The sequence below is a fragment of the Bactrocera oleae genome, chromosome 4, assembly GCF_042242935.1.
Source record: "Bactrocera oleae isolate idBacOlea1 chromosome 4, idBacOlea1, whole genome shotgun sequence".
Classification (NCBI taxonomy): Eukaryota; Metazoa; Arthropoda; class Insecta; order Diptera; family Tephritidae; genus Bactrocera; species Bactrocera oleae.
This window is the reverse complement of record NC_091538.1, coordinates 16751593-16767602: the sequence shown is the minus strand read 5'-3', so window position 1 is coordinate 16767602 and position 16010 is coordinate 16751593. Positions and strand designations below refer to the sequence as shown.

Here is a 16010-nt window from a genome sequence, read left to right as displayed (position 1 = left end):
TAAAAAATTTCAAGTGAAACAAGAAGCCTCTTTAAATTTGAGATCTTAATATAATATTAGTATTTTGAGCTGCCTGTTTCTATCTTTTAATTTTCCATATACTTCAATTACATGGAAATAATTTGTTTCCTTATTTTTGTAGCTTAACATTTGAGGATAGTAAAACTAAACTAAAAAATTATTTTTGCAGACTATTTAAAAATTTATATTATATTATACTATGTATATACAGTTACTTCTTTCTGTTAATATAAATGTCTAATATCACAAGAAATTGTAGAAAACAATAGCAAATGCTTCATGGCAGATATTGACAAGGTTCTAGGTGTAGTTATGCCATGAAAAACTTTTCATAAAATAATATCTAAGACCTGCAATATGTCGGATAACATCAAAGAGCACACCAAAATTGAGAGATATTCCACCAAGCATAAACCCTTTATTGAAACACAGTTAATACCTCTGGAGTCCTGAACTGTCACAGAATTCCACTCAAAGGTTATAACAAAAGCTGCTGATTCACAATCGGTAGCAATTGAAGAAGTTTGAAGTCATCTAGCCTGTCATGCTTTAGACTTTTTAAAAAGACGTTCTACTAGCTAACGATTATGGATATATAATATATAGTGCATTGATTAATCCTTCAGTAATGCAAGCTGTTTATTTGGGCGACCAAGCAGACGATCTTTTACAACGAATTGTGGAATAACCGATGCACGGATGATTGGTTTAGACCCATATCGTAGATTCAACACCGCACTTAGTGTATATACCATACTCTTTCGAATTACGAAAATATTAAATTCAAATAAATAATAAGAAATAAAATTTAAAACAACTGGAAAAGTTTAAATTGAAATAAAAACCATAAAAAATGGAACGAAAAATTTTTAAAATTAAGTTACGAAAAAAAATCGAGTTAAATTATATTAAATTACATGAAAATAGTAAAATAAATAATATAAAAATTAAAATAAATGGAAATAAAACAATTAATTTCAACTGAACTGGAAATAAAAAATAAAATTAAGCTTTAATTAAATTGAAATAAATAAATATATAAAAAAATATTAAATAAAACAAATTAAAATAAAAATTGCATAAAAGAAAAAAATTAAAAAAAAAATTAAATAAACATACTAAAAGAAACAACTTCTAATATTATATAATGAAACAATAAAATTAAATGAGTTCAGTCGCACTATATATATCCACAATAAAATTAAATGAGTTCAGTTTGAGTTTTTGAAATACTTGCTAAATTACTTTAAATTAATTTCCTATACAATCATTTCATTAATTGTTTGATCAGCTAAGGTGCTCAAATGCAAACACTTTGGCAACATAGAATCATATGGTTCCATAGTGTAGCGGTTATCACGTCTGCTTTACACGCAGAAGGTCTCCAGTTCGATCCTGGATGGAACCAGTTGAGTAATTTTTTTTTTACAGAAAAAACTCCGCAGTTTTTAATTTGGAAATTTCTTCAAGAATTTTTAGCCAATGATTCAATAAAATATTGAATTAATACATTTTAGTTGCTGCCTGAAATAATTTACAACAGATAATATTCAGGTATGCTACATTGTTCTAGAAATTGAAAGCTTGCCGCTCACAACCGATAAGCTTCTGCTTAGGCTCTCAAACAGGACTAAATACTTGGGTTTAATTTTAAGCGAAAGCTTTCTCTCTCTCTCTCTGGTCATAAAGTTGATGTGAGGTTACTTTGCCTTGATCTAGGAAAGCTAAAATTTGCTGCCTTTTCATAAAAATTATCAGGTTTATGGATTGGATACATAGATCATATTATTGTCTTAAAATCTTTTTGACTTGATAGATGCAGAGTGTGCAAAGGTTAGGTAGTTACGAACCAATCAGTAGTTTTGTTTTCATTTTGGCTTTTAGAATTCTTCTTTCTTCAAATAACTGTATACTAATAATTTCGAATGCACGTATATTGGAATGCACTAATCTGAGTATGCTTTATGGTTGATAGGGTATGCTTCATAGAAATATATACATATGTACGTATGTATATTTAACTGCCTTCCTCGATGCGTTCATCTGTTGCATTGCATTCAAAGTCCCTTGCCAGTATCTACTGCATTCCCTACAAACTTTGCTTATATTTTTAATAAAGTCATTCATTTGCGACTGGCAGGCTGCATCAAATATTTGCTTTTTGATTTAAATACCATAAACGACTGTTCATAACAAGCCGGTAAACAAGCAAACGCCTCTATTTATCTACAGTGTGTGTGAGTGTGCGCACAGAGTTAATTCTCAATTGAAATGTATGCAAACAAGAAGCTACCCAGCTGGTAATTTTCAGCGTAACGTTGACAGCTAAATGTCAATGGCTAAGGTTGTAAACATAGTAGATGTGAAGGTGTCGTACAAACTCAACGAGAGCCTGCAAGTAAAAGCGATTTGTAACTTGATAAACTGAATACAATCTGACGAAAATATGCAGTGAAAAGTGAGTTGAGAGAAGGCTAAGCAATGCCAATAATTCGAAACCAAAATTTCCAGTTGAAGGAATCTGCTGCATTATTGTGAATGTAGAAAATTTCATTTGACTATTTAATACATCTATACCGTACAGTAAAAATTTGGCATTGGTTTTTTTCTTTATTTTTAATATGAATGCAATACAAGATATACAAATTTTATAGCCTAGAGAAGCTTAGGAAACTTAGCATCCAGAAGATATTAAACAAAATGTTATTTGCTAATCTTTATGACTTAGTTCGTTTGCTATGCCTATTTAATTACCTCTATAATGAATTCCGAAAGCCTAAAATTCGATTTTGAGGGTATTAAGTGTTATACTCTACATCTTCGAGATGTACTTATACTTCCATCGGAAATTTCACACACTTTCTCAATAGCGATTCAAATCTGATTTCTAAACATCAGGCAAGACTATCGAGTATTATATTAATTGCATTTGTCTCTCGCCAGCTAATAACAAACTACCGAGCATATTTTTTCTATGAGAGAGCTTCTTATAAAATTCAAGAAGAGAAGTTGGAAGAGCATAAAGTCTCAAACCGCAAAAGCTACTCGTGTCCGCGTTCAAAAATTTGTTGAAAAGTTTGTAACATTGGTTATAATGCTAGGTCAAATCGCGATTTCTTTGCAAGCTGCAACAATTTTCAAATTATATATCAGAGGAAACAACTTGTGGAATACTTTGGTGTCGGAATCTTCACTCAGTGGCTTGTGCTCTTTCCTCCCTAATACATACGGGGATTAAGATCTCATCGGTATACCATATGCTTTATGATAGTTTTGATGTTTCGTTCCATGTTGTTAGTATTCCAAAATTTTGTTGATAATTTACTCGTGGATTGAGTTTTCCAGATTTGAAGTTTCAAGTCCTGATGGACACTGTACTTACTTAAAGTAAAAAAGTGTTCAGGTATTCAAGGAACTTATAATTTCGCTTGATCAAAGTCTTAAGTTAGGAAGATAGCGTTGAGCAAAACTGTGTGGGAAATTAAAAAATATGTGAATACATCTTTTTTCTGGCATTTAATCCCTGTTGTGATATATATTTTTATATTTTTCTTCCATGTTAACGTAATGGCAGCATGTTTTGGACATCCATATAAACCGATATCGTTAAAAATACTTCTGATTTACCGTTAGAATAACTCTATACACAACATTTCCAAATGGGTCTCTTACCCGTCACTATTTCCCTTTGATATTAGAAAGCAGCAGTCTATCCACAGCTTGGCTGCACTCGCAACCTAAATGGTAGGAGGAACATTTATAAATCCATTATCTCAATTGTCGTTTGGTCGTTTGTCGTTTTATAACATTTTATCAACATAATTTACATGCGCGTGTGTGTGTGTTGACCACTGTAATTTGCATAGAAACAAGCACAGCGACTCCTTTACTTCCACATATTTTCTACGAGCAACGCACTCATTCATTATCTCTCGCCCCCCTTTGCAACTTCAAACTGCAACGCAATGTTGCATGATCTATGAGTATTTGCACAATGATTGAGAGAACTTAGTGGCATGAGCTGGCACACACATATGCCGTAAGCACATTCATACACACTGTTATACATCCAGTGTTTCACGCCTAATACAAAAGGCAAATACACAGTGGTCGGCAGAGAGACTGGCGGCATTTTTCTGGGCCTATACGGGAAATTGATGTATGTCTGACAAATATTATGTGTGTGTGTGTTAATGAAGTTATGCAGGCTAATGCGGATTTAATTGTGGAATAACATGCACTAGAACATTGAAAATCTTAAAAATTTTTCTTAAATATTTACATAACCTTAAAAAGTTGGGTGCTTAAACTCAAGCTTGTTTAAATTAATCTTAATCTTAAAATTTACAATTTTTATTTACCATATTTTTCCATTCTTAGTCAACCCCTAAACATTTTTACCTAACTTCAATCTTTCTTTAAAATTTTAGCTTAAATATTCACATAATATCAATCTTGAATATTAAGTTCAAATAGTAATTTAACCTGGAAAAATATTTTACATGCGCAACTTTTTTAGTTAACCTCAATCGTCAAAATTTAGCTAAAATATCAAATAACTTCAAAAAAATTTTACCTAACCTCGAAACATTGTTTTACCATACCGCATTGTTAAAAATTTAGTATTAAATTAAGTATTAAATAACCTCAATAATGTTTGTACTTGCCCTCAAAAACTGCACTCGAGCTTAAAAATTCTTTCTTTAAGTTATCATTTTTGTTTCATCGCCAATTTTTGGCGAAGAATATAATTAATTAATCATTTCACAAAAAAAAAAAAATACTTCAAAATTTCGCTTTCGACAATTTTAAATATTAAGTGTGGTGAATATATTAATTCACCACAGAAGTAGGGAAAAAATCGCTTGCAATTATATCAAAAATCATTAAACAAGAAAATAATAATAAAGTGGCAAATATATATCTATACATATCACTGGCATTCCTGATTACAATCACGCGACAATCCCCATTATTTCCACGAAAAATTCCCACTATCTTTGCTTCGTTCCGTTAAATTAATTTATATGCATTTATGCGCGCCGCAGTTGCCGTACGTGATATTGTTTACCTGGGCATACATATACATAGGTATACATAAAAACTTACAAACATAAATATGTATGTACCATTGTGGCATGCTTTTCTTAATAAATTGTAAATAAAGTAGCATAATAATTTTACTTTACTGTTATTTATTTCTTCATAAATGAAATGTTGACTGTCGCACAATATTTCATTTTGGTAGTTGATAGGTTATATGTGTATTTACATATGTTATGTACACTTCTTTGGCTGTAACTACCATAGGGGAACGTCTGACCCTTTGAACTGTTTTGTTTTAGCTGGCTATACTACTATATGAATTATGAATTTTAATGTTTATTGTTTTAAAATACAAAATGAGAGAAAGCTAAATATACAATATAAACTTTGTTTTTTTTAAACAAGTGGTTTTTGAGAGAAAAAAAACACTGTTAATTTAATTTTGTGGCCAAGAATTTAGCTTTTTTATAAAGATAAGGGTTTGCTATTATGTATTAAAAATGATTTCGTCCCTATCAACATGCTTTAATTCAGGCGTGAAAAAATCATTAATCATGGCTATACAGCGTTCCCGATTAACTATAATACTATGGTAGGCTTAATTTTTTAAAGCACACCAAACAGTGACTTTTTGAGGATATAACGGCGTCTCAATAATGGCTTGTGAATTATCATCATTTCAAATATGAACATTTTGTTTATTAACGTATGCATTCAGCCATAAGTGTTCACTGAACAAAATTTTCTTGTGGAAATCGGGATCGGTGACCATCTCGCTTTTTGCCCATTCACTGAAAGTGCGACAGCAATAATAGTGACGGTACGCACTGTCATTTCTAAGGATGCGCATTATCAATTAGAGTAAACTTACTGTCTCTGCTGGGGGATTAGATCGATCGAATATTGGACGATGCGTCGCTCGAAGGGAATGGAATTCTCATAAATACATTGCAATTAATAAATTTTTCTCGATAGTTTAGATTCCATGCTTAATTAAAAAAAAAAGGATGAAAATAATGGTAATATTATTATGCTATGTTCAAAAAGGTCAATTAGAAATTTTAAATTTAAAATTTTATTCAAACAACGATTTTGTTTCTCACGCTCAACTCAATTAAGCGTACACAATTAACATTATACAGCTAGTAATAAGTTAAAACAGGTTAATTAAGTTGTAAATTGAGTCAGAGAGTTCAGTGCTTGCACAAACTCAACTTAGTCTACACAACTTGTATTTAAGAGCTTGTAAAATAACTAAATTAGCTTATACTAATAAGTTATTCAACAAATTTGACATCTACACAGACACAGTTTAGCTTAAATAATTTTTTAAATTTGGACCTGGTAAATAGTTAAAATTATTATCCCACATTTAAACCAGTCAATTTATGGAGACAATTAATTTTGAAATTGAGTGAACGAATTTGGTTGAGACATACACTCAATTAAGTTCAAAAATTTGTATTTGACAAATGGAAACAAGTTTTACCACATCAATTCACTGTGGTAATGATGTTAATGACAACGGTATTAATGGACTTATAGAATTAGGTTTCATGCCGAATCACTTAGCTGAAATAAGCTATTCCAGAAATAATAAAGGCAATATTTTCGGAAAAACTTTCCAAACATAAGGTAAGTAATTAACACACAAATTATCTCCAAACTGTCAAGGGTTTAAAGAACAACCATGCTGGTTTCACATTGCACAACTGTGGACCAAGTGTACAGCATTAATTTTTGAAACAAAACATTGCACACAAAACACAAAACTGCATTGTGCTTTCCACTATAATTGCGTGATTTATTTTTCAGTGGATTATTATTTGGCTTATTTCCGTTATATTTTTAAATATCGTCTGGTAATTTAGTAAAGTCGGCAATTTTATTAATTTTAATGTATCCACATAAAATGATGAATATTTGTCGTAATGTCTTAAAGTAACGTAATTCAGCTTAAGCTAAAGAAAGTATTTCAATTGCTCGTAAAAATCTCGATAGACCTGACACCTTTCAAAGCTTTCAATTTTAATTATTAATATATAAATACAATTTTTTTTACTAACTTAAGTCGAATCAAGCTGCTCATCCCTACAACCACAGAATTCTGACATTACTCTTGAACAGTGCTGCTGCTGGGCAAGCGCACTGCGATGGTTTATTTGTTTTTAAAAGCGTAGAAATGAAGTAAAATATAATTTTCTTCCAGTTAGCCCCTTACGTTATACACTGCAAAAAGAATGTAATTCTGTTAAGTAGGTCCCACATGACTTAAAACTCGATCAAAAGATTAGGTAATAAGCTGCGTAAGAAAATAAGATAAAATACATATACAAAGGTTCTTAAGTACTTTATAATGTGTTTGCATGTGGCTTCTTTTATTCTTATTAGATAGGTGTCTTCGTGTATCACCTAACATATGTATGATCTTTTAAGTAGCGTCAAGCCATCTCATAATGAACTTTATGGGAAAAAAAGTATTTCGTCTAAAAACAAAACATAATAATAATAACTTCTTAAATCGGAATTACGATATTTGCTTGACAATACAGACAGACGATCGAGTACACGAGTAACGGATATGGTCGCATGTCAAAATTATAAATAGTACATGTAAAAGTATATAATGACAGTATTTTTTGTAAAAAGTGGAAGAAACCAAAGACAAATGTATAAATAAAATAGCAAAAAAAAACAAAAAAAAAAATTGTTAAAGTCCAAACACGCTCAATTGTAATAAAACAAATTAAATTTCCGTATTGAATTTGCATAAGAATTGCTATGGTATTTTTTTTTTTTGATCGCAGGTGTCGAAAACATCACAAATTGACAGTTTACATTCTTGCGACTTTCGGCTTTTCCATTCCACTCGCGTGTATATTTTTTCCCTCCAAATGGGTTGTGATTTATTTCATTAAGTTTATTCCATTTGGCACTACTTACGATTCCATAGAGGGTGTGGGCTCAAGTGAAGCAAAGTAAAACAATGCTAGTGTTTTAAGTGTTTCGAAATAATTATGTATTTATAGGAAATCGCGTGTACTGCCGCGCCTGGAATACTAATCAAAAATCTGTTTCACAATACAAAATTTAGTTGGTGATACCATTTATATAAAAAAAATTGTTTGTGTGTTATGTCTCTTATGGTTAAGTAAAGTTATTATGCGCAAATTAGTTTTGAGAGGCCAACAAAAAGCATGTTGGAGCATAAAATACAATAGTTATTTTTATAGATATGGCGCCTTTCAAATAGTCGCTTTAGCATTTTAATGCTTAGAGTTATTGGACTGATGGTAACCATACCAAGGAAAGAATTTTGTAATAAAGCTTTATGCCATAAATACTACTTGCGCCTAAGTAAAGTCTTCTTACAAGGTTCCATCAAGTTTTGCACAACACAGCAGGTTTTAAATTTAAAAAGTTAATAAAATGTTTCTTATGGCGACAAGAAGCATTTCTCCATCAAAGAAAGACTACACAACTTAGCAAACGTCGGAGTACAGGATAGCACAGCATTGCAAAGGAAGTGCTGCTAGTTTGCTTAAACATTTGGTATAGTTTGTTTGATTAACTACTCTCCAAGGCTGTGCTCAGAATTGAAAGCAAGTTGATTGATAGAAAAATAACTAGCATTGTGCAGTATCGCTTGCAAAAGTACTCGATTATAAAATAATCGACAATGCACTATTTCTAAAAAGTATTAATGCTGGGTACTCGTACTATTCAATGGAGATCGCAAATAAAGTTTCAAGACTAAAACAATACCATTAATATACTTATATGCCCATATAATACGAATCGATTTACAAAAGAAAGACGATCGTTTCTTAAATTTAAAATTAGTGTATTAATTTATCGAAAGTAACCGATACCTCTGAGCACTAATTTCTTTCAACTTAAGATCTTCGAAAAAGCCTTTAATTTTGAAAAGAGCTGCTATATAATTTACAAAACAAAATGTTTACTATTCATTTCATAATTTGTCACGTTTCCATTTCGAGTTTATACATTTTTTGCATTCGTTGCTCGAGTAAATATTTATATAGTATTTAGCATACGCGAATTGCGCTGGCCTTGTCATGTGTTTTTTTTTATGTGTTATACATGAAATATTTGCCGATTTTTGTTTACGTGTTTCGATAGTCAAAGCAAAACTTGCTTGAGTGTAGCGAATTTATATGAGCTGTAGTAGGTCAATATGCGAAATTGCATGCAATAAATAAAGATGTTTACAATTTTCAACGCACGCAATTTTTTGGAAAGCCGAAGTAAGTGATAAACGGGTGGACGCAATTAATGAGCGCAGTAAGAAAGGCTTGCGAGCTTTCGGAATACACTTCGATTTATCGCTAAATATTTTCGTAGTCTGTCTACATGTTATACACCTTGTCCAACTTGCATGTTTTTATTTAGTAATCCTAAGACTGGCATTGAGACAATTTATCGGATTTGGCATTAGAGGTTTGTCACAAATGTAAAAGTCGGTTAAAACTTGGAATTTTACCACCTTTCTGTTTGTCCACTTTTAATTATTTATCTTCACCAAAAAGGGAAGTTTTTTAGCGTAAAATTTAACTAAGACCAGGTTTAAATAGAACAATTAGCGGAAACAATTGTTGTAATTGAATCAACCAATTTGGTGTTTTTACTTGCTCAATTAAGCTCAACGTTTAACAACTGAGAATGTTAAAATTTTTTGACAATCGTGAATAAATTAGTTGAGATAATTAAAGTGTAAACTAAATCCTTCCGTTTAGAATTTAAATGTACTCAATTTAGCTTAAACAATTAGCATGAGACGGGGACCTAAAAAAGGGTCTCAGTTTATGAAAAATCCGAGGAAACGAGGTAAATAAAGAAACAATAATTTTACTTTAGTTCACAGTTAAAATAAAACCTTCTAACTAATTTGATCAATTTATTGTCAATTAAAATACTAATTGTATAATTAGTTTAAAGCTTGATTTCAACATTTAGGGATTAAATTAATGAAATATTCTTCGTTATTTATAGGTAATAAAGTGCTATTTATTAGTTAACCTAGCATTCAATATAGTCATAAAAAAATATTACTACGTTACATTTTTTGGGATTTATGAAAACTTATTAAATAAAGAGCCAATCCCGCAAATTATTTTGAAGAAAATACCTGAGAGTGCTTCTTCCCCTTCTTCTAAATGTCAAGTTTTCAGGTATAATAATAAACCTTCGAGTCACGGAACTTAACCATCGATCGGTCATTTGTATGGCAGCTTATACTTGTAGCTATAGTTGTCTGATAGCAGCGATTCTTGAAGAGAAAATGACTCTTTGGAAATTTCAGATCGATGTCTCACTATGACTAGTTCGCGTATACACAGACAGACGGCCATGGCTTAATCAACTTAATTCCAACAAAAAAAATAACAATAACTTTATTTTGATCGGTCAGTTTGTATGGTAGGTATATACTATTATAGACCGTTCTGAGCAATTTGTTCGGAGATTGCATTTCGTGAAGATATTTTTCCCAATATTTTTATTTTATAGAGTCTGTGACGTTTTCTTCTAGGCGCTACAAAATTCGTGGCAAACTTAATATACCCTATTCAGGGTATATCTATTAATATTAAATCTTAATTTAGAAGAAATTAACTTTAAAATGGTTGAGAAATTAAAAAAAATTTTATGCCTTCGTTTGATAAATTCGATTGACAGTGAGGGCAAACCTATATTATAAAGTATTTTGCAACATAAATATATCTAAGAATATGTAATGTTTTAACAGATACGCAGTTTAACCATATCTTATATATAAATGGGTAGGAATTACATATAGCCTTGTACTTATATGTATATATACCTATATAAGTATAAATACTAATATATACTTAAAGAGAAATAGACATATACATATTTCACGGGTAATACCCATTATTATCGCACCGGATGTTTCTACATATTTCATTTGAAATAAAAATTTATTTATATATATACATCTACATACTTACATACTTACAATGCCATTTTCCATGTTTACATTGCAGAAAAATGAGTTTTATTGCTATGTGATATTTATGATGAACAAAAAGACATCGATGCAGTTGCGGCAGGAGCAACGCCCGTGGTTGCAGGTAAATTATGCTTTGTATAAATTATAACTGAGATATAATTGTGAAATTCAAATAGTGATTTTTAATTTTTTTTTAAATAAAAAATTTAAAAAAAAAAATTTTAATACATTTAGTAGAGATTCAAGCCTCCTTCATTTTCGTTATGTACACCCTATTTTATATAGAATCATAAAAAATTCGCTAGAAAAAAATTTCTTCAAGATAACAAAAGTGTAACAAAAAAAAGTGTAACAAATCAGTATTACTCCTGTTATTTCCATGTGAAGAAAGTAAAACTACTTAAGTTTGTTCTTAGTCCTGCTTCTTCAGCAATGGAATTTTTGTGATTATATCCTCGAAATAGTTCTATAAAAGTATTGCTTATTAAACCGAATATTTTTTAAATTTTGTAGTACCTTCTTCGTAAATGTAGGACTTCTATATCTCTAGAGATGAAGAATTGACGCAAATTGACTGAACTGATTTTGACGAAATCTCTGGAACTCACGACATTATCGCATGTTTGCTTGTAGAACTGGTATTAGGGTTGCAGCCGTTATAGTAGGTCGTGATTTGTTTTGATATTTAGAATTATGAGGCGCTAATGTTATGATACTTGCAAAAAATGTGTTAAAAATCGTTTTTCTCCGGATAAAAAGTAGTTGAAGCTTAAGTCTCCTCAATATATATAAAAAATCATCAACAATCAGGAATTAAAATTAATATGAGAAACCCTTTAAAACCTCTGACTCACGAGCTCTAAAAAACTTTTCGTTAAAGTTTTTATTTGTTAAGCTATCGATTAAAAGATATCTTACAACTGTTACTCTAGCACTTTTAGACATAGTAACCGTTAAAATCACTTATACAATATTTCAAGTTATATTTTATAACTAAAACCGACGGTAGGCTACTTACTAATATAAAATTGGTTATCAAAATTTCTTAAGTAAAAATATCTATTAAATCTCCTTATCTTTGCAGAATATACAGAATGAGATAAACGACAAATTGGGCATCGACAGCTTTCTTGTACAGCCCATACAAAGACTGACCAGATATCCATTGTTGTTGCAGCAATTCATATCTGTTAGTATGATACTAATGAACTTTCACTATACAAATTTATATAATCGTTTTGATTTCTTCACCCCGCCAGGAATTCTACAAAAGCGGCATTAGCTGTAAGCCAGTGCTAGCGTCTGTGTGCAAGCTAGAGACACGCATGCGCCGTCTACTCGAAGTAGTCAATCAGGCGGAGGACGTACCAGCGATAGACGAGACAACCGAGGTAAGTTTGAACTATAAATTTGAGCTTGAAGTACTCATTATACAATTCGCTATGCTTGCAGCTCAATTTGGCGGCGCAGGGCTATTTTCGACGCGCCACCGAGTTCGATGCTTATCATCATCGTTCGCGCAAGAAATATACGGCTAAGGTGTTTCTCTTCGATCGCTGTCTCATCTGTACCGAAGTGCGCAAACGCCGGCTTGCCTATCGTCATCATTACGAATGGTCGACGCTGGAGTTGCAGTTGAATGGCAGCAAGAGTGTCACGGTATTGCAACGCTCACGGGGTGCAGCGACAGCAGGTGGCGCCAAGGAGGAGTATGAATTTACGGCGTCGGAAGCGTGCGCGATGACACAGTGGCTGCGTTGCGCGCGAAAAATCATCGAAATCGATCGCGTGGAGGCGGCGATGCGGGGGAAGTTCGTGCTGCCAATGGATTTGGTGCTTGGCGTCGGCGCGGCCATTTGGCTGATATGGAATTATTTTTAGTAGTTTTGCTAGTAACTTGGTTTTAAAACATTATGGGCGGGTCCACAACTGAAATAAGCGGGTTAATTTATGATTTTTATTTTCTTAAAATAAGTTTTTATTATATAAAACTATAGCTTTGTCTGTTTTTGAAACAAAAGTTGCCGCGAAGTTTAGATTGTATAAGCGTTTTGTTAAAAAAATTAAAATATAATATTGTAAAACAGAAAATTTTGCATTTATTTAGAATGTTTGTGAGGCATTGAGCATATTTTCGCACTACACATATGATTGATAATTTATTCATTCACTAATTCGAAAGTACTTGGCAATCTTATGGCCAATAGTTTTTATATAAAAAGTATTAAACTGATACTTTTAGACAGAAAGAAATTATATCATTGCGATGTATGGTATTTTTCTGCTTTAACTATCTAATAAACCTATGTATATGCTGAGGGATTACTAAGATAGCTGTAGATATATAATAAGTGTCAGCGCATTCCAATTGCTTCTAGACTCTGAAAAGTATCTTCTAAAAAAAATACAGATAGAAAATAGCCAGTGTTTTGTATACCAATCGCTTCGGTAAAGCTAATAAAAATATTTCAATTATATATTTAGGAGGATGGCCTCACCACAAAACAGTTTGCTTTCGGAAATAGAACGGAGCGGAGAAATCGATTAACGGAAACAATAAGAACTAGTTAGTATGGTATGAAGTCTACTTTAAGACTATAAAGCTTTAGTTTCCCTTCGGTAGCTTGTATGTGGTCGCCCATACTTGTACTTCTATTCTGAAGCAATCTGCGAATTCTAAATTTTCCGAAAATGTAGCGCACGTAAGTAGGTTTTTCTTATAGTTGCTTTCAAGGATTTTTCTATGAATGCAATAAGTACGGGGCTTCGATGTTTCGTACTAAACTACACAGAGAAAATATAGCAAGAATATATTTACATGAAAAATATTATGTAATTACCATCATTCAGGTCTAGTGAGAGATGCAGTTAATTATCTGATTGGCACAGAAACTAAGTTTGCATACTCTCAGCTCTCATACTTACAGCCATCCAAGTGAACTACCTGAAATCAAAATCAATCGCCTTAATAAATATGGAATGGTCTCACGATAATTTAAGTAGTTTTTTGACGTCACCGAGAATTTATTTAAAATTATTCATATATCCTTAATTCCTAATCAGATTATCACTCATATTGAACCACGTTAAAGGTATAAAGGGTCTACCAACAAGACTGACGTGATGTTAAAATGAAATAGAACACTCAAATTTAGTCAAAATGGGTTCTGTTTTTTTTTTTTTTTGTTATGCCCAATGCCCCCGTCTACGCCAATTTTCACCCGGTGGAACAATTGGACTGGAATTTCGGGTATAGTGCGCTGAATGTTGTCTTCGAGAAACTCGAGTGTTGCTGGTTGATTGGCGTATACCTTTCATATAACATATCTCAGAAAAAATAGTATAGAGGTCTGGTTGGAAATAGAGGTCGTTCGTGTCGATTTCTTCAAATTCCGAGAGAATAAAGTCTGCCAACATCGTGTTATAATGTTCGCTATTTATAGTAACGGCATTTTCTGCCTCATTTCGAAAGATATTAAGACCCGGTGATGCCGCCATACCACAATCAGCACCAAACGGTAAATTTTTGGACAAGAGGATTTGATTTATCTCAATAGCGACAATTTTGTTTGCTGACGAAGCCATTAAGCCAGAAATGAGCTTCATCTGCTTTAAATAGTCAGTTCTCGTACCAACACGGATGCAAAGTCAAATCCAACCGAAAAATTCGCCTTGTTGTCATCGGAGAGAGACCCAACTGTGCATAGCGACGTTAAACCAACTGATTCGGATTGACCTTAACACTGGCATGAACGGCAGCGATATTTCCTTCACGATGGGCTTTTCTTTGACGGGAAGATGGCACATTATCGGAGAGATTATAATTACTTCCAATGGAACATTATGACGTCCGTGTTTTGGGCGAAAAGCTCTTACAGTAGCCACCGGGGAACGTGGGATTGCATTATAGTCTTGAACAATTCCAAGCGTTGTACCAAAGTGAAATGTCACATGATGTAATAGTTGACACAAAATCTTAAACAAACATGGCCGCCACCAGCTGTCAAAATCCTGTCATCTACATTGGTGGACGCTGTATTTTTAGTCATGAAGTATCTATATTATACCCTGTACAGGATATATAAGTTAACACCCAGAAGGAAACGTCGGAGACCCTATAAAATGTATACATAAATAATCAGCATGATGAACTGAGTTGATTTAGCCATGCCCGTCTGTCCGTCCGTCTTCTGGATATACGCGAACTCGACCCTTAGTTTTTGAAATATTGAACTGAAATTTTCACACGACCTTCTCTCCTCAAGAAGCTGCTCATTTTTCGGAACCGCCGATATCTAAACTTTTTATTCTGACGAGATATCTTCACGAACTTTGTGGTGGATTGTTGTCTAAGGCATGAGTTTAGTCTCCGACGAAACTGTTGTGATCGGACAACTATAGCGTATAGCTGTCATATAAACTGAACGATACGAATCAAGACTTTCTCAAGTGTGATCTCGCCATAGAGGTTTAAATACTCAGCTTTGCCAAAATTGCCAACTAAATGTCCATCAAAACCATATGTGTGACCTTTCCCTTTTATGGAAATTGAAAATTTAGTTTGAAAATCATCAGGAGTTTTTGTGAAAAAATCAAAGCTTATTTCAGCCAAAACTAATAACAAGTGTATAAGTTCAGTCCTGTTAAAAGAGATAAATTCGGTGAAAATACAATAGTATTTCCTCAAATTCTTTGCAATTTTTTTTAATATAAATATTTCAACGCCAGAAAAAAAGAATTCTTCAATCACTTCACAGCTTGTTAGCCACAAATTAAAATATTTTGATGATATTTATTATCATTATTTTCTTGTCCTTTCTCGAAAGTATTATTTATATGTTAATTTCTTTATATCTATACAGGGTTTTGAATTATTACAACGCTGCATGTATGTGTGTGCGTGTGGAATGCATTTGTCAGCCGAGCGCATTGAGGACATGCATCATTATGG

General features: G+C 32.4%; 1 protein-coding gene and 1 non-coding gene across 3 annotated transcripts in view; both read left to right on the top strand.

Annotated features, from left to right (window-relative positions):
* LOC106615989 (rho guanine nucleotide exchange factor 25) overlaps positions 1 to 13150 on the top strand; it is a 33565-nt gene extending 20415 nt beyond the window's left edge. For both annotated transcript variants that reach the window (XM_014232424.3, XM_014232423.3), the window contains 4 exons: positions 11094 to 11180; positions 12144 to 12248; positions 12319 to 12450; positions 12512 to 13150. In XM_014232424.3, the coding sequence (XP_014087899.2) occupies positions 11094 to 11180; positions 12144 to 12248; positions 12319 to 12450; positions 12512 to 12940 (753 nt within the window). In that variant the 3' untranslated portion in view covers positions 12941 to 13150. The remainder of the gene's footprint in view (positions 1 to 11093; positions 11181 to 12143; positions 12249 to 12318; positions 12451 to 12511) is intronic.
* On the top strand, positions 1357 to 1429 carry TRNAV-UAC (transfer RNA valine (anticodon UAC)). The gene has a single exon. It is a non-coding gene; the product is annotated as a tRNA-Val (tRNA).
* Positions 13151 to 16010: the final 2860 nt, after the last annotated feature.